General features: G+C 47.4%; 1 protein-coding gene across 18 annotated transcripts in view; it reads right to left on the bottom strand.

Annotated features, from left to right (window-relative positions):
- Window positions 1-27285, bottom strand: part of MAGI1 (membrane associated guanylate kinase, WW and PDZ domain containing 1) — a 513936-nt gene that overhangs the window by 94405 nt on the left and 392246 nt on the right. For all 18 annotated transcript variants that reach the window (XM_036430606.2, XM_036430608.2, XM_036430609.2 and 15 more), the window contains exons 3-4: window positions 15965-16084; window positions 1275-1478 (exon numbers count right to left, since the gene is read on the bottom strand). In XM_036430606.2, coding sequence (XP_036286499.1) covers window positions 1275-1478; window positions 15965-16084 — 324 coding nt within the window. The remainder of the gene's footprint in view (window positions 1-1274; window positions 1479-15964; window positions 16085-27285) is intronic.

Genomic DNA, 27285 nt, shown 5'->3' with positions numbered 1-27285 from the left:
GGTTATCTTGCAAACGTGAGAAGTAGTACCATGTTCATAATGAGAAACTACTAAGAACCAAGCTAGGATAGCAAAGCAGGTCCCCTCCTGCTTTTTTCAATGACTTTTGCAGAGGGATCAGGCTACTGTTAGACAAGAAAGTAATCAAAATGTTTTTAATTGCCATGTTGAGGAATTTTAGGTTTTTGAGCGCTAAAAAAAATGAGAGAGGCCCATTTAGGCTGTAGAAAGCATTCATATAACATAAAATTTCCCCTAAATATCCCATTACACTTGGTAGCACAAGGAAGGAAATAAGAGTTTAAGGAATCTCCCCTTTCCTGGAATTAAGTCTAACCAAGCAATGGCTGACTGTGGTGAAGTCAGAAGAAGTCATTACAAGAGAGGAAGATTCATGTGCTGGAAATAGGTAACTCCTTAAGAACTATAACCCTAAAATATTAAAGGATAATATTCAAATAGAGGAAAAATAGAAGAAACAAGGTATTCTTCCAAGTCGCAGCATCACAGACGGCAGTAACTCACCTATCATGCAGTGGTTACGTTCTGAGTCACTATATAAGGTCAAACCCCCATAGAGTGAGAAATATCATAGACCTATCCAGAGGTCTGCCCTTGAAGACCCCTTCCTAAGTGCGAGGGCTGGCAGCCTGAATCTATACAAGTAGTTAATGTAATGAGTACTATGTGCCAGCTGATACAGAACGCATATGCAACAGGTAAGCAGGCATTTATTATTTCCCACTGTATAGGGCATATGGTAAAACCTCCCGATGTTAATAGACATGTGATATTCCAGCTCTACTCTCCAAGGTATGATGCAAAATGATGTGAGCCTTCCAAAGGGTTCACTTGTTACTAAAAATTGTTAAACAAATTCTCACATTTCCCTTTGTCAGCTGTCAGCCATATAATGGAGCAGTGTCATGCCAGGAAATTAATAGACAATATGCAGACAGCCTTCTACACATAGTTTTGAAGAGGCAGACACAACACTGGTTTTTCTCGACTCCCTGTCCCTTCTACAAACCTGTCCCTCCAGCCCCTTTCAGACAGTTGGGTGACGTCAGAACAGTCTTTTGAAGCAACATGATAAATAGACCGGAAAAGACACCTCTCCCAAGCATTGGGGGGGGGGGGGGGGGGGGGCGTGTGAATCCTGGGGACCCTTCCTAATTCCTCAGGAGAACAGACCTTACAGTTCTTTGCAAAAAGCCTCCCACCACCCGCTTCCCCCCAAGTCCGGGGACAGGGCCCACCTGCCCGGGCTTTACCTGTGAAGCTGCTGTTCATTTCAGGACCGTCATCCTCCTCCAGCTCCGCGTGCACTAGGCCAGCATTTTGCATGTCATTGTAGGACTTGGTTCGCTTGGGGGTCGCCTGCTTGGAGCCGGAGTGAAGGCTTTGCAAGGCATCCGTCGTGATCACTTTCCCACTGACCGGCTGGCTAGGAGGTTTGGGCGTCCCATAATAGTTTCCTAGGAGATGGAGAGGCACATTTGCATGTTTCAGAAAGAATACTTCGTTGTTGTTCTTTTCAAGACTTCACATCCAACTGTTTCAGCACATTTTTTCAAAAAAATGTATTTAAGCCGGGAGGAAAAAAAACAACAACACAACAAAACCCGGAACAGACTGTATTTGGCTTCTGAAATGGGTTGGGAAAGATGCTGCTGGTACCCAGCGAGGCGTTTTAGAAGCTGGGAGGAAAGCTGCATTGTTTTGGTGCAAAGAACTTACTAGACTCAAAACAAAGGCGGCTGTGCTGAATAGCAACACTTCACCCTCATTACATCAGAATTCCAACTGGTCACCCGTTCACATATATGCACTCGCAGAATGCTGAATCCAATGGAGAGCCGGCCTCACAGAACATAAAACATTCATTACCGCTGCACCCTCACGGCCGACCAAGTGGAGGTCACTCTCCCTTCAGAAGGGGCTCCTCACTAGGGCGGCTTTAAAAGGCAGGGTTGTGACCCCACGTGGCGCCTCTTTAACTGAGTGGCAGCTTAGCTCTCAGGGTCATCCTCCCTGGAACAACCTTGCCAAGTTTTAGCAGAAACTGTGTCAGGGGTGGAAACCCGTATGAGCCGTTCTTTTAGTAACTACCCATCTTTTCTTAGCCACGTTTCCCCAAAGTCTGGTTAAGACCCAACCAGAATGTGCTCCTGGGTGGTACGTGGATGGACTTTCTAATTTGAATTAAGTGTGTGCGTTTTTAATGTGCACTAGAAAAACATCAAATTAGTAAATTAGGGTGCTTTTTTTGTTATTGTTGTTAATCCTCACTTGACATTTTTTCCACTGATTTTTTTAGAGAGACGGGAAGGGATGGGGAGAGACACAGAGGGAGAAACATTGATTGGTTGCCTCCCACACGCACCCTGATCAGGGCTGGGTATTGACCCTGCAACCGAGGTACATGGCCTTGACCAGAATCAAAGCCGGGAACCTGAAGGCAGATGCTCTCTCTACTGAGCCAAACCAGCAAAGGCCTAAAGGTTACTTTTTAAATTATGGACAGGGACAACAGTGTGATGATTGTGGGGTTTGGGGTGGAGGAAGAGGGCATAGAGGGAATAATGGTGATAAAAAAATAAAAATAAAAAATATTTTTAAAATTGACTTTAGCTTACAGTTTAAAAAGGCAACTATCCTATATAATAAAAGGCAAATCGACCAAACAGTAGAATGACCGGTTGCTATAATGTGCATTGACCACCAGGAGACAGACACTCAACACAGGAGCTGCCCCCTGGAGGTCATTGTGCTCCCACAGGGGAAGTGCCGCTCAGCCAAAAGCCAGGCTCCTGGCTGGCGAGTGCAGCAGCAGCGGTGGGAGCCTCTCTTAGGCCTGGGGGAGCAGGCCTCAATGTCAGTCGGACATCCCCCGAGGGATCCCCCACCCGGCAGTGCATGAATTTTGTGCACGAGGCCTCTAATATCGAATAAGAAATTAATCAACTAAATAAAGCACGACCATAGTAGTGAGGAGTTTCCTTTTGAAAGTTTAAATTAAAAAGTATGCTTTAAAAAAAAAAAAACCCTGTAAGTAGACTTTATGTTCAGATATGGACAAAATCATGAAGGTGATTCATAAATGGTCAAAGTTGGAAAAATACAGCTTATAACCAACACCATTCCATGAGTGGATGATAAAAAACATCAACATAAGAAGCCCCTGACCCAGTCCCAATCTCTGGGCTTCAGTGGGAGCCGGGAGGAGGGCCAGGTGTACCGAGCCCTTTATGATATGTCTGTCCTAAACCAGGCTTGCTGTTCTGGCTTAGCAAAGAACCTGTAAATCACAAGAAACCCCTTTTCTTTCCAAGGGTCTCATCCCATTGTCTAACTTCAGTTCACAATTACATAAAAAAAATTTTTTTAAACATACATTTTATTATATAAGCACAAAGGATAAGGAGGCAGAAACTTGTGCATGAGACAAGGGATGAGGAATTTGCTTCCTATAAGCTTGATCTTTATAATGAAAACTCATTCAATGAGTATTATCTACTTAAAATAGTTTCTGAATCACCGAAGTTATGCATATACACGCCCACTCTCTCTGAGAGGGTGCAAGTGGTCATCAAGGGAACGCTGAACCCTCCAACTGGAAAGGGCCGGGGCTGACGGCACCAGGCGTGAACCCGAGGCCACAGGCGGAGACCATGGACGCACATTCTGTGGCCTTTCACAGAAGGTGACAGGTGTTTCCGTCTCTTCCCAAAGTCCTTCCAGGTCCAACGTAAAGGCACAGGACCAGCAGAACCACCAGAGGAAAGGCCTGTGTGTGTTACAGGGGCCCCAGGAAGGAGCACACACAAGGGCCCCGACTCGGCTTGCACCGTCCCACAGCCACAGGCTGACTGTCCCACTAACCGAAGACCATCTGTCAGAAAGGCTTAGGGAAGAAAGTTAACTTTTTTTTATTTTATTGATTTTTTTACAGAGAGGAAGAGAGAGGGATAGAGAGTTAAAAGCATCGATGAGAGAGAATCATTGACCAGCTGACTCTTGCACACCCCTTTCAGTCTGCAGGCCAACGCTCTATCCACTGAGCCAAACCAGTTTCAGCATAAAGTTCACTTTTTAAAAATATCTTTTACAGTGAACAGAAAGGAGAGCTTTTCCTGAATTTAATTCAATTCCTTCCAATCACATTAAAACGTGTGTATTTCCAACATACAGGTTAAACTAAGGCAATGTGTATATGTCATTCTTCCACTGAAAGGCGTGGAATATATTTTTACAGTCATATCACTTTTCCAGGGCCATTAAACTGAAGTAATATTTGTAAAACCATCGTCATTTAAGAATCAGTTAAAACTTAGAAATCTTATTCAAGGCAGAAATAAATGTTTAGAAAGTAAAAGTTGTACCTAAATTTGACAAATGTGGATTTTCCTCAGTGTTCAAGTCTAAGATCTTTCTTAAGTTAATAAATGATGAGCAGATTTCTAAAACACAACAAAAAGCACCCCCTACTCCCCCCCAGAATCCACTCGTCCACAGTTGTTTCCTGTTTCTGGAAACTAGTTTACGATGATTGGAGACAGGGAAGGTGCATCTCATTAGGTGGAACCACATGTAAGTGCTGTTGTAGAAGACACACTGTCAGTCACCAGCAATGCCACGTGGGTTGATCTAATGGATGGGCATTCGCGTTGCTCAGCACACGATGGTGATAAAGAATTAGAAGAGGCAGCCCCTGGTTCAAGTCCCAGCTTCCCCACTGGCTTGTGGCCCTGGGCACGTTATTTCACCTTCCTGTAAGAAGCCTCACTCTCTTCTGTAAAACCGGGTCCTCAGAGCATCAGTTTCCACCCAGACACCTGCTATGAGGGTGAGGGTGAGGTGGTCCAGTGGATGCCTTTGCCCATGCCAAACCGTGAGAGTGAGGCCTAACCCATGCTTCTTAATGTCCAAGGGGCACGTCTCCAATCTTTAAGCGGAAGCTGGTCACACCTTGCTGGGAGGATTAATGACACAGTGTGCCTCAAGTGCTTGTCACTGGCAACCGGTGTCCTTCCTTGATACAAAGGAATAAGCAGGCGAGCCTGCCTAGGACGAGATAACCGCGGGCAAGCCTGGGTACTCAACCTAATCCATCCGCTGTGATGGGGACGCTTCTCTCTGACACAGCACCGGCCCTGGCGGCCTTCCTGACTCTCAGGAAGCTCAATGCCTTTCTCGAAGGTGCCCATGAGCTGGACGGTGTGGAAAGCAGAGGTGTTATTCCTCCGATCGCTCTGCAGTCCTCCCAGTCCACAGGGCTACGACCTTTATGGAAAAGCTCCACCTAGTGGTTTTCTCACTGCCGAGGTCCAACTTTCCTTTCCAGATATTTTTTTCACATATTTAAAAAAAACAATTTGGATTAGTGACCAACATTTAAAAATGGAATGTTTCATATCATGATCTCCCCTATTTGCCAGTTACCAGCCACTCCAGGGCCTCAGCCATCCCCTTCACTCCCTCCCTTTCCTGCCTCACTCCTCCTCTCCACGTGAGTGCACATCCCCTCCCTTCCAGCCAGCTTTCCCCCTTGTCAATACTCCGCACTCCGGTCATAAATAACTAGCCTGGCCAGGCCGTGGCACAGAGACAAACCCTACAGCACACACCAGGGACTCCCTGGGAAGAATATATGGATCACTTAATGGCATTAAATAAAAATCATAGAAGAATTATAAGTGATTAAAAAATTAATTTGGGTCATCTCTTGGCAGGCTGCACAGTGTCTGGGAGACGGGAGACGGCTCCCCCCAGCCTCCACCTTCACCGACACACACTTCCCGAGGTGGCCGGGTGCCCTCCCAAGCGGGGTGTGCGCGCCTCTGTAGCTATTTTCAGAACTGGCTCCATGAGAAAGCTCTGCAGGGATGGTGGCTGGAGCGGGGCAGGCCCTCTGCAGCGGGGAGCCTCTGCCGCCTTAATTAACAGGCAGTCTCTGGCCACCACCAAGCCAAAGAAAACATTTCCTCCTGACATGCGTTTAAAAATTCATGGGGGCTCGCAAATAATTTTTAGAGCTTGATAAAATATTTAAGGAGAACCGCTGCTCCCTGAGTTTTGAGCGAGGATGAATCAAACCTATACTGCCTCCCACTTTGCACAAATTTAGTATTCACTCATGTATTTCCTCACGGAGAAGCGTTTCATGCCCGGCTCTCTGCTTGACACGGGGGATTTATTCCTCTTTCGTAGATGAAGACCAGCCAGACGCAGAGCAGCAGAAATGCCTTTCTTGGCATCAGCCTGGCTGGTCCAGGGTCCACAGCTCTAGGTCCCCTGGTCCCATGTTCCTTTTATAATTTTGTATGAGGTGGGAGAGGGGGAGACTTGTCTCCCTTCTTCCTACAGGACAAAGTAGAATAGCATGGTAGTGACCGCCTGTAGCTGGGAACCTGAAGGAGACATTTTCCATGGGGCAGTGTCAGCCCCAGGGGGGCAAAACAGTTTTTTGGGGGAGAGGAGGCAAAAACTATGCTTTTGATGTGTAAAGCATGGCTCCACATACCCTCCTATCTAATAAAAGAGTAATATGCAAATTAACAATCACTCCACTATACCCACAAGACACACCCACCAACCAATCAGAAGTGAGTATGCAAATTAACCCAAGCAAGATGGCTGCAGCCATGGAGCAAGCAAGAGTCTTGGGTTTCCCCGGTATTGGAGAAAGCCAAGCTTTCTGCACACTCTGGCCAGCTTGGGCCTCCACTCAAGATTATAAAGTTTTAATTATAGAAGATAAATAAATCCCAGATATCAGGGCCTCCACTTGGGTCACAGGGGGACATGGCCAGCCTGCAAACCACCACAGGCCCCTCTCCCAGGCTGCCCCAGGCTCCAAGGGAACCCCCACCCTGATCCAGGATAACCTGCAAGGCAAACCAGCTGGCCCCCACCCATGCACCAGGCCTCTAGCCTATCTATCGTAATAAAAGAGTAATATGCAAATTGACCATCACTCCAACACAGAAGATAGCTGCCCCAATGTGGACACAAGATGGCTACCACAAGATGGCCAGTAGGAGAGGGCAGTTGGGAGGGATCAGGCCTGCAAGGGAGGGCAGTTGTGGGTGATCAGGCCAGCAGGGGAGGGCAGTTGGGAGGGACCAGGCCTGCAAGGGAGGGCAGTTGGAGGTGATCAAGCCTGCAGGGGAGGGCAATTAGAGGTGACCAGGCCAGCAGAAGAAGAAAGTTGGGGGCAACTGGGGCTGCAGGGAAAGGCAGTTGGGGGGAACCCAGGCCTGTAGGGAGAGCAGTTGGGGAGGATCAGGCCTGCAGGGGAGGGCAGTTAGAAGTGACCAGGCCTGCAGGGGAAGGCAGTTAGGGGCAAAGGAGCAGTTAGGCATCAATCAGGCTGGCAGGGGAGTGGTTAGGGGGTGATCAGGCTGGCAATCAGGAGCGGCTAGGGGCAATCAGGAAGGCAGGCAGGCAAGCAGTTGAAAGCCAGCAGTTCTGGATTGTGAGAGGGATGTCCGACTCCTGTTTAGGCCCGAGGGGTCCCAGATTGGAGAGGGTGCAGGCTGGGCTAAGGGACACACACCCCCATGCATGAATTTCATGCACTGGACCTCTAGTAAGAACATAAAGACATAGACATTGATGTAACTCCTTTGTGGCCCTGGCCCCAGGCCACGCACGCCTGGCCTTGCTGGCTCCACAGGCACCGTTCGAGGTTGCTCTTTGCTGCTCTTTGGGCTCTAATCCCACTAGTTTTCCTTCAGCCCCACATGCAAGCTGTGCCCACCTCTTTTCCTTGGATGTGCACCTGCTCCTCTCTGGTTAGCACCCTTCCCTCTGCTTCCTGAGCCACCATCACCCACTCATCCTCAGGGCCAGTATCTGACCCCACACACTGCACCGAAGCCGTCCATCCAGGCTCTGATATGTCCTCGAGGAACCCTGTACCTGTCCTTCCCAATGCCCTTTGCTGGATTTATCCAACTGCTTGATTAATCAGTGCCGGTCCTCACCTCTAGACTTGAAGTCCGTGAATGCAGGGACCACATCTGTTCTTAGGCGCCACCTCATCCCCACGCCCACCACGATGCCAGGACCGGCCTGTCAGTTGGGAGTTCCTTACAGCCGAGGTACTGGCCGTGGGACAGGGCCCATGGGTTGCAGCATGCATCACTATGCTGTCCATCTGGTTCTTACGAGCGTGACTCAGGGCGGCTTCTTCCAGTCCAATCACAGGTGCAGCACCTCGGCCACGTCACTTCACTCTGCCACTCACTCGCTCAGCATTCGCTGGCATCAGTCACAGCATCTGCATCCCTTTCTTTTCACTCTGCCTTGTCCCACCCGCTCCTCCCTACAGGACGATGACCTATGTGCACGGGACAATAGCCAGCATCCTATAATTAGGTGTTGGCTCTTGCCAGAGTCCTTTGGCTTGAAATAAAAGACAAAAGAGGGCGACAGAAACTACTGGTTTTGTGACCCTGAGCAGGTAAGGGCTCCCTCTCTCCAGCCTCAGTTCCCATGGTGTAAACTAAAGATAGGAATTGTACCCAGCTAACACGTTTTTTTTGTGAAGATTACATTCGATACTGTAATAGAGTACTCAGCGAAGTGCATGGCTCAGGGTTAGCATATGATAAACTCCGTATTCTTAAACGCGCCTGATGGTGTAGGCAGATAAAAGCTTTACACAGCAGAAGAGGCTATTGTGGCCCAAATACATGTTCAAAGGACATTAACCAAAGCTGCATTTATTGTGCTCCCATCACAGGTCACTAGCCATACATTCACTCACTGCCATCTTTATTAGCAATCCTACAGGAAAAGGTTGATATGCCCATTTCCCTAAAGAGAAGCAGGAAGCCACACAATGCCTGAGCGATGAATGGCAGTTACCCATAGATCTGTGCTTCTCCACATCTCCGCTCCCAACTCCACAAGTCCGGGGCCCTCTGAGCAGGAAGCAAGCGAAGTCCCCTGGCCCCGGGCCTCCGTCCTCCGATGCAGAGGAGCAGCCAATAGCAACACAGATGCCCCTCAGTTCCTTTCATGATCAACAGAGAACATTTAAGGCAGAGTTTGCCAACAGAGCTGTCGAGGCAGAAGGCTGCCAAGGCCTGCCAAGAGCAGGGCTCCAGCCGCCTCATTTTCCTCAATGGCAAACAAGAACTCCCTTCACCCCTGCTTTTATCTCTGTGTCCCCCCAAAGTATGCCCATGGCAGCTGCTTTTTTTGCAGACCTTCTAGGAAGCAAAACAATCACATTATTGAATGCTGACACCCCCTTCCTAATTAACATGCAGAAACATCCACTCCTCAGTGCCAGTCTGAAATGTCGCCCTGGCACCGCACTTCACGCCGAGGGAAGCCCTGGGCGCTGCTCACACGGCACACCGGCCTCCGCTGCCCAGAGGCATTTATCCAACAGGCATGTTGGAGACCTCCCCCAAGGAGCAGTCCACCCCCATAAACTTTCTCCCAGAGAAGTCCACGGGAGGGCTGAGCAGCAACCTGTCTTGCTGAGCAAAAATGGCAGCAGGAAAAACACACACACACACACACACACACAAAAACCACACACACACACACACACACACACACACAGGAAAGTAAGACAGGAAAGAGGGTGATGGTGTAACTGACTTATCGCAACCACCATATCCAATAAATGAGCTCAGTGCCTAACAGGAAGCCGGGCCAAAGGAACAGACACAGTCACCCTTGTCCTCTTTGCCTTGCTTGATGTTGATTCTGTCTGGTGATAGAGAAGTTGGTCCCAATTGGAAAGCAGAGCTCAATGTTGAGCTCTAGGTCTTGTGAGGGGTGATAGTTGGGAAGGGCCTTGGCTCTTTTGGGGTGTATGGAAGTGTTGGCACTGTAGCTGGGGGGCGGGCGAGTAGGGGCTGGGCAGTTTCATCCAGGAGCCCCGGCCCCTCCTCAGCACACCTGGCCTTCTTCAGTGTTTCTGATCTCAGCAAATGGCAGCAGCACATCCAAGTGTGTAAGAAAGAAACGAGAAGTCATGCTAGCAGGGTTATCATCATCTTGCTTCTTTCCCTCCTTTGTTATAATAAGCACTTCACCAAGTCCAGCTTTTCAATCACATAAGTAACTCGGTACTTAAGGACTCATTACCACCATCACTACCACCACCAACGTAGTCCAATACTAACAACTAGGGTTTCCAGATAAAATGTGAGATAAAGTGCCAAGTAGGGAATTAGCCATAACTCCTTGCTGTGAAATCCAGGGAAAATTGTGGCTGACAGAGAAGGCCATGGGACTCCCAGGCATTCCTCTTATAATGGGCCCCTGCACACACATACTTACTGGTTGGTGGACTCACTAGCTCTGGGCTCCAGCACTGGGGCAGCAGCTAGAAAGGTGCCTAAAATATATGGGGAGCCCTAGCCAGTTTGGATCAGTGGATAGAGCAACAGGAGGGCACATGCATCCTACACAAGGGACACTCCTGGAGCACCAGGCCCATGTGACCAGGGAGACTGCCTATTGGACCCCACAGGGCACCAACTACATAAGGCCACTCTACCAAGACTGGGAGACACAACGGCTCTACCTAATATATAGAAACAGACACATAGAGGCAGCCAAAATGAGGAGACAAAGAAACATGTTCCAAACAAAAGAGAACAAACTTAAAAAAAAAAAAGAACAAAACAAAATGGAGACAAACAGTCTACCAGATGTAGAGTTCAAAATACTGCTTATAAGGATGCTCAATGCTCTTAGGGGAAAAGCAGAATACTTAGAGAGTGAGAACTTCAATAAAAAGATACGCAGCATAAATATGAAGATAGAAAACATAAAAATAACTAGCCAGAAATGAAGAAAAATAACTAGTACTGAAATGAAGAATACATTATAAAAAAATCAACACCAGAGTAGATATAGCAGAGGATTAGAATCAGCAATTTAAAAGATAAAAAAGCAGAAAATACCCAATCAGAACAGAAACAAACAAACAAAACACAACAAAATAAATAAGCACTTCCCCACCGCCGCTGCCAAGGAGAACAGTGTGAGGGGCCTCTGGGACATCAAACATATCAACATTCTCAACGTTGGGGACCAGAAGAAGAGAGAGCAAGGAATTGAACACCCATTTGAAGAAATAATGATGGAAAACATCCTTAACCTGCCAAATGATATAAGACATATAAGCCCAAGAAGTTCAGAGAGTCCTAAACAAGATGAATCCAAAGAGGCCCACACCAAGGCACATCGTAATTAAAATGCCAAAGGTTCAAGACAGAGAAAAACTTAAAAAGTAGTTATTTACCTAAAAAGGAGCTATCATAAACTGTCAGCTGATTTCTCAACAGAAACTTAGCAGGACAGAAGGGAAGGCATGAAATACATTACTTCACCCAGCAAAGCTCTCATTTAGAATTGAGGGAGTGATAAAGAGCTTGCCAACAAGAAAAGGCTAAGGAGTTCATCACCACCAACCAGTATTATATGAAATGTTAAAGGATCTTTTTTAAGAAGAAGGAAAGAAGATACAAAAAACAGATAATAAAATGTCAAAAACGACATAGCTACCAACAATGCCTTTAAATGTAAATTGATTACATGCTCCAATCTGAAGACAGGTGGCTGAATGGACGAGAAAACGAGACCTTTACATATGCTGCCTGTAAGAGACTCATTTCAGGTTCAAAGACACACAGTCCGAAAGTATAGGGATGGAAAAAGTTATTTCATGAAAATGTAAACAAATAAAAAAGCTGGGGAGCAATATTTATATCAGACAAAACAGGCTTTAAAACAAAGGCTATAAAAAGAGATAAAGACCCATCAATTCTACTTTCAGCTATTTATCTGAAGAAACCTAAAGCATTAATTTGGAAAGATGTATGCATGCCTATGTTCACTGCATTATTTACAACTAAAGGCCCAGTACATGAAAATTCATGCACTGGAGGTGGGGGGGCTGTGTGTGTCCCTCAGCCGAGCCTGCCCCCTCTCACAGTCCGGGAGCCCTCAGGGGCGGCAGCGGTTAGGGAAAGACAATGCCTCTGTCACACCTCTGCTGCCGCCATTGTCAGCAATGCAAGCTTCAGCTGGCCCTGGTCACCTGCGCTTCAGGTGGCCCTGGACGGCTGGGCAGTCTACATCTGATGTTTGCTAATGTGTGTGTGTGGGGGAGGGGAGGGAGATAGAGGGGCTGGGTGAAGTAGGTGAAGGGACTGAAGAGTACAAACTGCTGGTTATAAAATAGTCACGGGCTATGCAGACTGCAGCGTAGGGAATACAGTCAATGATATTGTACTATTGATAGTTATTTATGGTGTCAGATGGGTATTGATTTATCAGGGTGATCACTGGTGTAAGTCATGTACATGGCTAATAACTATGTTGTACACCTGACACTAATATACCATTATATGTCAACTGTAATGGAAAAATAAAAAAATTATTCTAAAAAAGGTAACTGGCATCTCTGAGCCTGACGTTCTTCTGTGAAGTGGAGGTGAATTAGAACTACCTCGTGGGATGGTTGGGCAATTGAGCGAGCTAGTAAGCATCACACACTTGAAGGGCACCCAGCACCCAGTGCACACGGGGTGTCTGATAAATAACTGAAAAGCATCAGCTCCTTCGAAGACAGAGCTGCTTTGGTCTTCTGACCCGGACATCACTCCCTGGGGCTCAGGCCAATGACCCAAAGTAAGTGCTCAGTAGATAATGGCTGAAACAAACTGTCCGTGTGTAAAAGGGCTCCTATAAAACTAGACTGCCCGACACTCAGGTGAAACAGTGCAGTGAGATATTTATGCAGGGATGCTCACCGTAATATTGAGTACAAAAACACCTAAGTGTCCATCTACTTACTACATGGCGACTGGTTAAATAAATTACGAATATGCATTCACAGTGGAGCATTAATAAAGAATAAAGTGGCACGGTATGGGATAACATGGAAAGATCTCTAAGACACCTAAGAGTGAAAGGCAAGAACAGAGTGAAATGAACGAGAACCCACATGCACATGTCATTTATGTGAGTTCTCTGAAACTGTGTACTAGACTCTGTAACAGTGGCTGCCTACAGGGAGGAAAGGAAGCAACCTGGACTTGAACCTTTTTAAGTTCTTTACCACAGGAAGCATTCCATCAGGCACATTTATTATGCTTACTCAAAAACGGTTCAGTGTTGTGTGTTGTTGCAATATAGTTTTCCTCTCTGGAACCAGGACAAGCTGCGAGAAAAACAGCTTGAGCAGGGAAAGCGGTGGTGAGCACCTGGGAAGGAAGGAAGGAAGGTGGTTTTACCGGCAGATCTGCCAGTTCACTGAGGTGGCCACTGAGGACCAGTCATGTGTGTAAATAAACAGTATCCGGGCCAATGCTGACGGAGAACTTACATGTGTCAGACACCATGCTCAGCCTTTCCAAGTAGTATCCCATTCCACCCTACCTATGAGGAGGCACGGTTACCATCATCATTTTTTGCAAAGAGAGATGGAGACATGAGCGTCAGGCAACTCGCAGGAGGGCGCAGGGCTCAGCCACAGAGGGGCTGAGATCCAAACTCAGCAGAGCTGCAACACAGCCTGAGTGCCTGTACGTACAGCACACAGTAGGTGCCTTGAGAGGTGGTCCAGCGGGGGGAAGGGCAAAGGAGAGGAGGCTCTCAAAAATCTACCCAGCCCCATCTTATCACACCACCTGGCGTTTAATAAAACCTGCGCTGTGCTTTCAGCTGGTAAGAGTCAACATCAAAGACTTCAGCTAGTTCTAAAAATTATGAGCCATCTCACATGGTAAGGAAATTACAGAGCCAAAAGGTCAAACGCTAAAGAACACTGCCGTCAAATGCCTTCAAAACGGAACAGATTAATCTTGGGCAGAAGAAAATTTCAACTCCAAAACAGCTAAGCAACATTCCCAGAAAGACCGGGCCATGGGAGGTGATGAGATATTTTTTGAAAAACCTTTCTCTGTTGCCACATACCAGCAGATTGTGCTAACAATGTTTTAGTTATATCTAGGGAATTCCTTTGGAGGTTTCCAGGAAAGAGTGTGGGGTGTGGAAGTCACACTGAGTTGGGTTTGGTTCCTGGCTCTAGTATTCTGGCACCAGCTCTCCAACCTTCCAAAGCTCAACCTGGGAGACGTTCCTAGGGGCTACCTGGCCTCAGCACCCCGTCTACGGCATGGTGGTAATAGTGACTTTGGCCAAGCAGTCAAGTTAAGTGGGAAAGCACAGTGATTCCACCTGTGTACTCGCAACAGAAACACCTCAGTGAAATGAGTTTCTTTTCCCTTCTTCTCAGACCAGCTGTCCAGCCCACATGCTTTTCCTTTTCAATTCCACACTCTGGCTTTGCACGACCACTCTCTCACCCTTAACCTCTCCAAAAGGGCAAGTGGATGCCTCTAGTTTCTATTTTAGGGGACTCTAGTTCCCCAGGAGGGCATAATGACTAATATTAGAAAAAGACTATTCACTTGCTGCTAACCAAGGCGGAGTCACATTTGCTCTGTCCTCAGCCTTGCATTTTTAACTAGACGCACATCTCTGAGACAGCGAGTGGAAGAGGCTCCGGTACTTTCCCGCCCTCGCCTCACTCCGAGTCCTTAATGAACAATTCTTGCTTCGGGCTCTCTGAGATTCCTTCCTCAGCCCCAAACCACCAGGAAAGTAAGACAATTGATCATTATCATTACTCAAAGGAAATATTCCTGAGTTCACTATCAGGAATTTGATATCATCTTAACACTGTCCAGCGTATACTCACAATTTTGAAATGAGCAGCAGGCACAAAGAATATAAAGACAGGATCAGCACCCAGACTCAAGATCACCCCTTAACGGACAGCCTGGAACAGAGGCTACTCTCACGGCAAAGCCACACAGTCCCCAACAAAAGTCAGCTTCGTACTGACCCTTTGTTTTTAAGTCTAATCTACTGAAAATACCCCAGTAATTGTCCAATAAACCCAAATGTTCAGAGTTCATAAAGACATACCATAATAATTTGACCTAGTTAATAGCATATTATATCCTCCTGTCTCAAACAGTAACACCCAGAAGAGCAATCAAGCAGTAATATCGCTTTCAGAAAATGAAAGTTTAATTTCCCCCCACATTTGGTTTTGACCTTGCAATCTCACTCATGGTATCTCATCCTACAGATATGATTCCACTTGTGTGAAATGGTTTATCTCCACACTATTCAATGCAATAGTATTCTGAAATATTAAAAATATTTATCAAAGGGAGCAGGTTAAATAGTTATGGTATGCTCACACAAAAAGAGCATATAGCCACTTAAAAAAGAAAAGAAGTGCTCTGGTATTGAACTGCAAAGACTGTAAGACACGCTGTTGAATAGTCTTTGCAGTTTGACTACCTGTTGTGTAAAACAGGGAAGAAATAAGAACACACACATAAAACACACACATGTATTACACACACATATTTACATAAAGAAATTTCAGAACAGTAATCAGAAACTAATAAGATTAGTGGTAGTATTGGAAGGAGAAAGAAATGAAAATTAGGCAGGTGATAATCGGTATATGGAAGAGATTAATGAATATTTTAAATATTTTTCTTTATGAGCCATGTAAATGTATTATCTACCTGAAAAATACATTAAAATTAATTAATAGTAAAAATGACATTCCATTCCTTCCTGTCAAGATGAAAACACCACTCCCTAGAGATCCCATTTGTGACTGATTCAGTCTTCTTCCCCTTCCCTCCAATACCACACAGGCCCATATTGATAAACAAAACACGCCTATTTAAATTAATAAAGTAAACTGGAAAACTTGTAGAAGAAGAATATGCCACAAAAGCTACTTTTAAAGAGCTACACAAAGCCTATTCCTCGTAGTTTATTGCTCACAGGAGGGTGACCTGCAGCCTCCTGGGGCTGTGCAGACTCGCTAGTTCACATGGCACTTCTGCCCGGATGGCCCGGGTCCCCGGGGGCGGGGAGAGCAGCTCACCTTCATAGGTGCCGACCTCCAGGAGAGTCCCGCTCTGCTCCAGGTCCAAGAACTCCTTCACAGTCAGGAAGCTGTAGTCCACGCCGGGCACTTCTCCTTCCCTGGGCGAGCGGGTTGTGCCTGCAGCAGACAAGACGAAGGCACAAGAAACCATCACTCAGCGAGGACAGGAAGCGCCACATCCAGGTGTAATTAAAATAACCTGTTCAGTCAGCCGGCGTGCCTGAGACTCCGAGGCTGATCTGCCCAGGCAGGGACCTGGGAAGACAACTTCTTTCTAACAGTGGAGCGGCCCCACCTCCACCCTCCTTGCCTGGGACTCTCACACAGGAGCAGGAGACAGACAAGCACAGCCAGGTAGCCCGGGGAGAGCTTTATCCTTTTAAGAATGCACTGAATGAAGAAGCGAGGCTGGGTTTTGCACAGAAAGCATTCATAATCAGCAGCTTTGAGGATTCGGATAAATACTAACGCCTTATCCACCTTAAGCGCAAAGCCTCGGAGGTTTATGTTTTTATCACAGGCCTTGAGATTCTTGTGTTCCTTTGTACATCTGGCAAGTTCCAATGTAATGAGCCCTTTGCAGGAAATGACCCCCACCACATAAACACAACTCTGGGGACTTACGATTGCCCGGGATCTGCAGTTGGTTATCTCCCAGGGACAGAATAATGTGGCTGCTCTCCATGTAATTAATATGTTGGGTAAAAAGAGGCCATCCAGAGTTCTGATTTGAGAGAAAGGACACTGCATTTTGCTAAAAAATTCTCCCCCTGATTCAAACTGGTTATTCTCACAATAACTAACAAATAGACCAATGCCTCTTATGAAATAACCACATCAAGCCCCTAGGTCAGTGGTCGGCAAACTCATTAGTCAACAGAGCCAAATATCAACAGTTCAACGATTGAAATTTCTTTTGAGAGCCAAATTTTTAAACTTAAACTTCTTCTAATGCCACTTCTTCAAAATAGACCCGCCCAGGCTGTGGTATTTTGTGGAAGAGCCACCCTCAAGGGGCCAAAGAGCCGCAGCTTGCCGACCACGACGCTAGAGGATGCGAGTCACCAGCTCAGGTGCTGGCTGTGGGCCTATCATCTCAACAAAGCAACGTGGAGATGTGTGGTTTATACCTAAGCCAGGAAAAGGAAATAAAGCAAGATGCAATTATGCAGTGTGTACCAGGAACCCATACTATTATGAAAGACCAAAAGAAGCAAATCTCATGTTTTCGGCTCCCATGTTCAAGTTAGGGGATGTAGCTGACATGGTTCATTCTGAGAGGCCCTGTCACTCACGCTGCTTAACAGATCAGTGTTTTCTTATACCACGAGCAGGGATTATCCCTAGTCCTAGGAATGTGAAAGCAACTAAATAACCAACTGCATGCACCCAGTGGTTCACATGTTCCCAGGACAGTGCAGTCTCTGATCACATGTGACTGATCATATCCACACGCATGCAGTGCTATCCAGAATGTCCTTCATTTAAAAAAAACCACACGTCTGCATGTTTTACTCAAGATAAGTGCATTGTTATATGAGCCCAGTTTCCTAATAAATCTGAGTGTTTTGAATAGCTGTGAGTTTTCCAAAGGGTGATTATATTACCAGTCTTTGCTTATCACCCAGCATGCTGCAGCTGTCTGGTAGAGCAGCCTGCTTGTGGCGTACCCAGAAGTCCACTCTTGTACTGTTTCCTAGTTTGTCCCATTTCTGGCTCCCCTGGCATACAATGACAAGTCCCTTGAGGGAGCTCACAACTTTTCCATTTATAACTTGTGTCAGGCCCACAGCAGGCACTCCAGAAACACCAAGAATACCTCATGGTGTTGACGAGCAGGGATCTGGAGTGAGCAATGGACTGATTCATGGTCGTGCTCCCCAGGTTGTGGTGTTGAGCAAGTTCCTTAGCTCCTGTTATTTTTCAGTTTCCTCATCTGCAAAGTAGCAATCACAATAGAACCTCCACCATAGATCTGTTGTGTATGTTGCATGGGATGATTCTTTTAGAGGACTTAGCTCAATAATTCTTAGCAGATATTATCTAACCTAATAATAGAGTGACATACAAATTAACTCTCACTCCGCTACACCAGCCACGCCCACTAGCCAATCAGAGCGAGTATGCAAATAAACCAAACAAGATGGCTACAGAGAGAGCAGGAGGTAGGCTTGGGTTTCCCAGGCAACAGAGGAAGCCAAGTTTCCACCTGCCTTTGCTGGCCTAGGCCTCCACTCAAGGCTACAAACGTTTAATTATAGAAGGTAAACAGATCCCAACAGAAATGGCTGCCGCCACAGAGCGAGCAGGAGGCTTGGCTCCCTAGGCTACAAAGTTCCAATTGTAGAAGATAAATTAATCCCAGACGCCAGGGCCTCCGCTTGGGTCACCAGTGGGTGTGGCTGGCCTGCAAACCACCACAGACCCCTCGCTCAGGATGCCCCACGTCCCAAGGGAACCTCCACCCTGATCCGGGACACCCTTTAGGGCAAATCAGCTGACCCCCACCCATGCACCGGGCCTCTATCTTATCTAATAAAAGAACTGCAACACACAATAGCTGCCCCCATGTGGTCAAAGATGGCTGCCCCCATGTAGACACAAGATGGCCAACACAAGATGGCCAGCAGGGAAGGGCAGTTGGGAGGCACCAGGCCTGCAAATGAGGGCAGTTGGAGGCCATCAACCCTGCAGGGGAGGGAGGTTGGGGGCAAACAGGCTGGCAGGAGAGCAGTTAGACATCAATCGGGCTGGCATGGGAGTGGTTAGGGGGTGATCAGGCTGACAGGCAGAAGTGGTTAGGGGCAATCAGGAAGGAAGGCAGGCAGGTGAGCAGTGGGAGCCAGAAGTCCTGGACTGTGAGAGGGATGTCCGACTGCCAGTTAATGAGCAGTCGGACATCCCTTGAGGGGTCCCATATAGGAGAGGGTGCAGGCTGGGCTGAGGAACATCCTGCCTCATGCACAAATTTCATGCACCGGGCCTCTAGTAGTTTATAAACAATAACATAATTATTGTTACAATGAAATGAGTTAATAAAATCTTGTAGTTCAAATGATTTATACATTTACCATTACATAGATTCTTACATTCCATTTAGTTAATAAATTAGAGACCCTAGGCAAGAATTCGTGCACCAGTGTAGTCCCTCTGCCTGGCCTGTGGGATCTGGCCAAAACCAGCTCTCTGACATCCCCCAAGGGGTCCCAGATTGTGAGAGGGTGCAGGCCAGGCTGAGGGACCTCACCGGTGCACAACTGGTGCTGGGGAGGGACATGAGAGGTTGGCCAGCCAGGTAGGCACCACAAGACCATGGATATCTCCCAGGGACAGAATAATGCATCTCCATCCCACCTTGCTCAGTCCCGATCAGTTGGACCCCAGCAGCAAGCTAATCTACCAGTTGGAGTATCTGCCCTCTGGTGGTCAGTACATGTCACAGCGAGTGGTTGAGTGGCCTTAGCATATCATTAGCATATTATGCTTTAATTGGTTGACCAGCTGAGTGGATAACCAGACACTTAGCACATTAGGCTTTTGTTATATAGGATATTTACTGAGGACCCAATAGATGCCAGGCACTAAATTAGGGCCTGGGAAACATTCATGAACAAGACAAAGCCCCTACTTTAATGGAACTTATATTTTACTATGAAAGATAGAAAACAACAATGGATGTGAAGAGATACAGCATTTAATTTCAAGAGGGACTAAGTCTTTTGTGGGAAACATAGGTTAAAGCATTAGAAAGTATCTCAGAGCAACATAAGTGAAAGGGCTTGGAAGTGTCTTGGAGGAAGGAAGGAGGGTTGAGAGGAGAGAAGCTACTTTAGATTGGTGATTAGGAAAGGTGGCTAAGAAGGTGCCATCAAAACCGAGAGCCCTGCGAAGGTGATGGTGGGAAGAGCATTCACGGAGGGGTTCAGGCTCAGGTCTTTGATGTGGCAATAGGGTTGGCATGTTGTGGGTAGGGCAAGGAGGCCGGAGAAACTGCAGCAGAGCAGTGAAAAAGAGGCTGGAAATGAAAATGAAAGTGAGGGGACAGGTTCCGTAAGCCACAGAAAACACTCCCTGCTTTATTCTAAGGGTGTGGGAAGATGAGCAATGCCATGATTCATTTTTCAAGGAGCATCTGGCTTTTCAGAGTTGAACAGGCCATGGACAGAGTAGCTGGGGTCCCAAACAGGTGCCGTGACAGTGTCCGTGTGAGAAAACTCAGGGCGAGGATAAGAACACCAGGAAGAAGGTGGAAAGAAACAATCAGATTTTTATCACAAACCACTGAGCATCTTGTTTTTTTCTTTCTTAAATCCTCACCTGAGGACATGCTTAGAGAGGAAGGAGGGGACACACTGAGCAACATGGTTTGGTTGCCTCTCATACGTTTCCTGACCGGGGATCCAACCCACGAGCTGGACATGTGCCCTTGACTGGGAATCAAACCAGCCACAGGACAATGCTCAAGCAACTGAGCCACTCCAGCGGGAAATCGTTGATGTAGTCCACAGCACAGATATATTAAAAGTATGTCAACTTATTGGGCCGTGCTTGGTCTATATTTTTTAGACACAACTTGCTAATGGAGTGGACATGATACTGCTGTAATTAGCCAATTATTGACTATAGGAAAGGAGCAAAGGGAAGGCCAGATATTGTAGGCATGTCACTTGGGCAGCTTCACCAGGAAGCTACAATTCTGCACGCCCCAGGATACACCCACCCATTCCCTGCAGATCACTGGGGAAAGGGGTCCACAAAGGGGAGATAAACACATGCCCTGTGAAGTTGGGGTGACAGGAAAAGTACTTGTCTGTCAGTCAAACCTGGGGAAAGAGATGCCCTGATACATGCATCTGGGATACATAATCCCCTAAACCCATAGTCAGCAAACTTCAGCTCACGAGCCACATGCAGCTCTTTGGCCCCTTGAGTGTGGCTCTTCCACAAAATACCACGGCCTGGGCGAGTCTATTTTGAAGAAGTGGCGTTAGAAGAAGTTTAAAAAATTTGGCTCTCAAAAGAAATTTCAATCGTTGTACTGTTGATATTTGGCTCTGTTGACTGAGTTTGTCGCCCACCGCCCTAAACAAAAGAATAATCTCTCCTGTTGCACTGGACTCTTGGCTCCTAAGATCCTTTGGCTCCCGCTCCCTTGCATTCATCCATAACTTTTCCACAGCGGGCGGCCCTGTGGACCCCACATGCAATGGGTGATAGGCTGCAGCAGGGAGCACAGCTGAGCTGGTCTGATGCAGGATGGGACACTGGTCTGATAAAAGAACAGAAGCTCTGGACACAAGGTTGACTTTATCCCTACTGAAGCCCCAGCTGTACTTCTTCTATGACTGGACAAAGGGAAATGGGATTTTGGAAACTCAGGGATTAAATCTATGCAAATGAAAATCACCCACCCTGCCCTGCGAGTCTTAGGAAATTCTTTCCTCACAATATTGCAAGAATTCCACTCCCATGAGCCACAGGTTGGTAGGGCCCACTATCCCTCACACTTCCACCAGCAACAGATGAAGCGTCTCAGGAAAACAGAATAAAGACCAACATCTAACGCTTTGACCTGGGCACATGGGTGGTACCATTTATAAAGATCAAGAAGGCTGGGGAGGTGATTTTTAGGGAAAAAGAATTGAAGAGTTTACTCCTAGAGAGATAAAGTGGGAGATGCTTATTAGACACCTAGGTGCAGAGTGTGGACACGTGGTTACATAAATCTCAGTGTCAGACTGAAGGTTGAGACATAAACGTGGGAGTGATACTGAAAGGCAAGAGCCAGAACGGGCTGAGCTAGGGAGAGAGCGTAGACAAAGCAGCAGGGCGTCTAGGTGGAGCACCAGCACCCAGTGACATAGTGCCAGGGAGAGAAGGAGGGTCCTCAGTGGGACTGGGAGGCAGCAGTCAGCCAGGAGGAGGTGAGATGCTGGAGCCGGAGAAGGGCTTGTTCGGCTAGCTGCTGGGGAAACGCGGACAGCCAACATCGTGGCGGGACATTCCAGGCAGCATAAGAATAGAATCTCTTTGAAACTTGCTGTGAAAGGATCTGCCCCAAATATGTTCTGTATGTTGCCATTAATTGGAGCCATCCGCCCACCCCACCCCCACCAGAGAGGAGCATAAATAAAACCAAACAAAAGACTCCTTGGGTTTTGAAAGTCTCCCAAACCCAGGCAGGAGTGGCTGTTTTCCCTCCTTCCGCAGCTATCTCATCTTCGCTGTTTCTTTCAGCCATGTTTTCTTTAAAGACAACAATCACCTTTGGGTCTTAATTTCCTGAAAGGACTCAAAAAAAAAAAATGACAAACTTGACAAATGCCACATTTTAGAGGAAAAGGGAAGCTAGCAGGTTCCCTTTCCCCCATGCAAATCAATATGTGGAGCCAGAGGCAGGGACTTCGGGCGGGGCAGTCCCCACCCACAAAACCTTCAGGGTTTTCCGCCCAGACAAACCCTCCCCTCCTCGGGAGCAGGAGGTGTCCTCCCCGTCACCCTCTGGCGGGCCTGGGTCTGCGCCAGCAGACCGGCTCCATTCAGTGACTGGAGAAAGGGCGGGAAGGGCCCCGCCTCCTCCTTTCTTCCCCAGAATGACAGGCTGCTGCTGGACACACGCCTGGCAGATGGCATTTCAAAGGGTTTTCAGGAGCCATCTGGGGTGGGCACAATTATTGCAAACCATGCTTCTAACAAAGCCAGAAGGGTTATTTCCTGGCAGAAGAGAAGTAAAACAAATTCTATCGTGTTTCTTAGGGACAGCATATTTAAAAAAAAAAAATCGCCAGGCTGACAAACGGGTTTTCTGCAGCCTACAACTCTGCCTTCTGTTCATGGAGCGAGACACTGGCCCATGGTCTCTGGTGGTGATTAGCTTTAAGCAAATACAGTGCCCACCTCCCACTTTCAAAAACAGAAAGACTATCAAGCACTAGGAAAAGAAGAACTTCCCTTTATTGGATGCTTCCTTGTGTCTCTCCTAGGCGAGGTGGTACACTTAATCAGGGCTATTGTACTTAATCTTCACAAGACAGACGGAAGTACTAGGTAAAGGTTTCCATTTACAGTTTAGCGAGCTGAGTCAGAGGAGTCGCCTGCCTAAGGTCACATGACCTGAGTGTAGGTATTCTGACTTTGGCATCCCTCATTCCAAACCATCGCTGTCCAGTGGAACTTTCCGCCACAATAGGAACGGTCCTCCTCTGCGCCCCTTAACATGGTAGCCACTAGCCACGCGTGGCCGTGGGTAAGTGCCAGTGTGACTGGGGAACTGAGCTTTAAGAAGTTTACATTTAAAGGGCACACGTGGCTAGGGGCAATTGGACTGGCCAGCTCAGCTCGAAACCCTAAGAGCACCTGGGCTGCCTGCACTGCACCGAGTCTGGTTCATTGCCGCCAAAGCTCTTCTGCTCTCAGAGTGACAGCAAGGGCCACACTTGCATTAAACAGCAGACATCTCCTACTCACACCGGAAAGCCTTCCTTTAAAAACTTAGATGCACTGAAAAATGATCTAGGCTAGCTCTGCTTTGTGCTAAAAATCCTATTGGGCTCCTATTGCCATGGTCTCTTGGGAAAAACCTCCTTAGATGTGTGTGACAGCATTGTTTGCAGAAAACAACAAGAGCAGCCTCCCAAACAAAACATCTGGGTGCCCAAGCATACAGGAGAGACTGAATGACAGACGAGGAGGAAACCAGACGTGACCTTCCTTGTCATCCACTCGACAACCACAGCTACGGAACGGAAACCAGGTACAGGGCTCATCAGATCTCTTCTTCCAGAAATATCCAGGTCAGGAAACAAAAACATCCTGAGGCGAGACACTGGCATGCCTACAGCCACACATCTGACACCCCCGGTTTCCGGGCAAGTGCCTGGCCAAACTGTGTCGAGGCCAGACTGCTGCTAACAGAGGAGCCGCTACCCTAAGACTAAGCTGCTAACGCTCACTGATCTCTCCAGATGCTTCATAATCTGGTCCTGCTGATCAAAACCCAGCAACAGCCCTCAATAATTCTGGTTACCTCAGCTACCTCCAGGTGGATAAAAAGCCTTCGTTTTCTCTGATAAAACAAGTGCTTGTGTTGCCTGAAATTGGTGAGATACCCAGGAGAGCCTGGGGCCGTTCATCCGTTATGGATGGAGAGGAAGCACGTAGAACGTGGCATTCCCTCAGTTACCCACTCGACAACTACTGCTGTATGGCAGGAACTTATCCTCCCTTCAAAACAAGCTGCTCTTTAAAATATATACAGTCTTGTAAAAAGAGGAGACACTTAACTGCCGCACACCTATTAGTATGGATTTTTTAAAATTGATTTTTAAAGAGAGTGGAATGGAGAGGGAGAAACACCGATGTGAGAGAGAAACATGTATCGGCTGCCTCCGACATGCTCCCCACTGGGGATGGAACCCACAATCCAGGCATGTGACCTGACTGGGAACCCAAAGGGCTCACTTTTGGTGCTCGGGACAACACCCAACAACTGGACCACACCGGCCTGGGCAGGATGGATTCTGAAAAGGTCTTACAAATACCACATGCTAGCGAAAAAATGGGGCAATTGGAACTCCCTTATATACATGTTGGCAAAAATGTAAAATGGAACAGCCACTGGGAAAAAACTTGGGCAGTTTGCTAAAAAGTTAAACATTATTTTACCAAATGACCCAACAATCACACTCCTAGATATTTACCCTAGAAAACTGAAAACTTAAGTTTACACAAAAACCTGCATACAAATGTTTCTAGCGATTTTATGCATCATCACTCAAAACTGAAGAGCAGCCTAAATGTTCCCTGGTTGGTGAATGGTTCTTCCCTACAACGAATATCCCTCAGCAAATGGCAGCCCACAGCACATGGCGAACCTAGAATACAGCTAAGGGAAAGGAAAGCCAGGCGCAAGAGGCTGCACGCGGAGAGAGCCGGGCTGGCGGGTAAAGGTGCTGCCAGCTGTGGGCTGGATGGAGGTGACCTTGCAGGGGCAGCGTGCGGGGACGGGGAGGCAGCTGTGCTGAGTCCTGAGGTGGAGGCTGAAAGGCTATCATTTCTAAAACCCCCAGAACTGGAAACCGCAGGGAGAATTTCACTGCTTCTACTTTTTTTGTAAGGAAACACTTAGCATTACGTGAAGTGAGGAGTCAGTTTTGGCTTGCCACAAGCAGTAACTAAATGGAAATGCAATAACGATAAAATAAAGCTATTCCACTTTGCCTGGGGCCTAAGGCTCCGAGTCTGAGAACTGCATTCTCTGATGCCAAAGGGAAACTGACAAATAGCAGAAAGGTGTTATTCCTATCAGTGCCACCTGAGACTTTCTCTGGAACAGTTATCAGGACTTTAGAAATTACCAAGGAAACCAGCTACTCGCTGTTGGAATGAATGCCCAAGCAGCACCTCAAACGCGGCCTCGTCACCTCGCTCCTCCCAATCCAACCCCAAGGTGAGCACCATGCCAGCCTGGCTCTGCCTCTTGGGAAAACAGCGCAGAGTAGAGGGGGGGTGGGGGGTGGGGCAGAGGTGGCCTTCGGCTGTGGAGCTGGATAAACCTAGTTTCCAAGTCCAATTCCACCACTGACCTCCGTAAAGAATGTAGGTTACCAAAGTTTCTCAATCTCAGTTTCTTCACAGACAGGTGAAGATGGAAATAATAAAAACATCTACAGCTCAGGGCTCTGTGCAGGCGTCCAATCAGGCCCCAGCGATGCAGGCCCCATCAGCGTCCAGCATGTAGGTCAGCATCCGAAACAAACAAGCAGCTGATTTGGTTGCCTTGGAAACTGGGATGTGGATTCCCACAACGCTCTCAGAGATATGCTCCTGGAGAAAAGCCTCTATGCTCATGACGTAGCTCCACTGAGTGTCATTTTGTATTCATGCAAGATATCCTCAGAGCCAAACCTGCATCATTCTTTGGATTCTAGCCCTCAGTTCACCAAACTTCTGTTCTCTGGCTAGTGTTCCTGCCTGTGTACTATTTCAAGCCTCACTGTTTCCGAAGAGAAAGGAGGGAACATACACACTACAGCTAAGCAACCGTTTCCCAAAGCGGAAGTCCCAACTCCGTGGCTCCCGTGAAGGATCCTGTCCTCTTCTCATCCTCCCAGAAGTGCAGATCTCACAGCAGGAGCCCCTGCAAACTCCCCTCCGCCAATAGGTGGCTTCTCCTCAGGGAGCCTGGTCACCAATCAAGATGAGGAAGTAAATCTCCTTATTCCCAAAACAGATCTGGGAACAGGGTGCCCACAGAGACTGACCACTGACCACAGAAGCAGTTTCTCTCCGGTGGCCTCACTGCAGCAGCAGGTGGAGCTGCGAGCATGTGCGCTGCGCGTCATCTTCCTGGATTTTTAATAAAATGCGCTCACGTTTACCGAAGCCTCTGTGTTAACATGAAGTGCAAATAGGGAACAGAGGAGGGATCCTCCAGACCTCTTCTCCTAAGAGAGGGTGCCTGTGCCTACACAAGTCCACTGGCTTCTTGCTTGTGTCCTTTCATAGCCACATTTCTTGGAAATGGGGGTTTGGCCCTGGCCCGTGTGGCTCAGCTGGTTGGAGCTACATCCCACACACCGAAATGTCTCTGTTTCTGTTCCCTGTCGGGCGTGTATGGGAGGCAGCTGACGGATGTTTCCCACACTGATGCCAATGTCTCTGTCTCTCTCTTCCTTTCTCTTTAAAATGGAAATATATCCTCAGGTGAGGATTTATCAAGAGGGCTGGGGGATTGGGACTGTCTATTATATAATTGTGAGGCCTAACAGGGACACTTGGAAGGCATTCAAGGCGAGGGTGAGAAGAGCTAAAGACAGAGGAAGCACGAGGCTCAGCCCTAATATGACGGTTGAAAGCATCCCCTCATTAAAGAACACAGAGCAACACTATTATTAATAGCTACTATTGACTGGACATTTACTATGTGCAACTGCTAAGCAACCCTCAGATGACAGTATCTTGACGCTTGGCAGCATTAAGGTCTTTAGAATTACCCACTTCCAGTGCATGCTCCCTCTCCTATTCTAACACTACCTCTCAAAGGCCTATCGTGCACGTGTCACATACTGTGTAAGGTGGTGGGGGGTGAGCAAGACAGGGGCAGGCCCCTCTCTGAGAAAGCTTAATGTTTCTGTGAGGAGGATAAGAGCAAGTCATCACAATAACCAACAACAAGTGATAGGACATAGAGACTCCAGAAGGCTCTCGGGCTCTTATCAAAGGGACCTAAATGTGAGAAGACGCAGGCATGAGAGGAAAAGAACACAAAGAACACGTCACTGGGACAACAAGAGAGAGCTGGGCACGGTGGTCAAGGA

Source organism: Pipistrellus kuhlii, unplaced genomic scaffold, assembly GCF_014108245.1.
Source record: "Pipistrellus kuhlii isolate mPipKuh1 unplaced genomic scaffold, mPipKuh1.p scaffold_m20_p_11, whole genome shotgun sequence".
In the NCBI taxonomy this organism is placed as follows: domain Eukaryota; kingdom Metazoa; phylum Chordata; class Mammalia; order Chiroptera; family Vespertilionidae; genus Pipistrellus; species Pipistrellus kuhlii.
The sequence above is the reverse complement of the archived record's forward strand: the minus strand, read 5'-3'. Positions and strand labels throughout refer to the sequence as shown.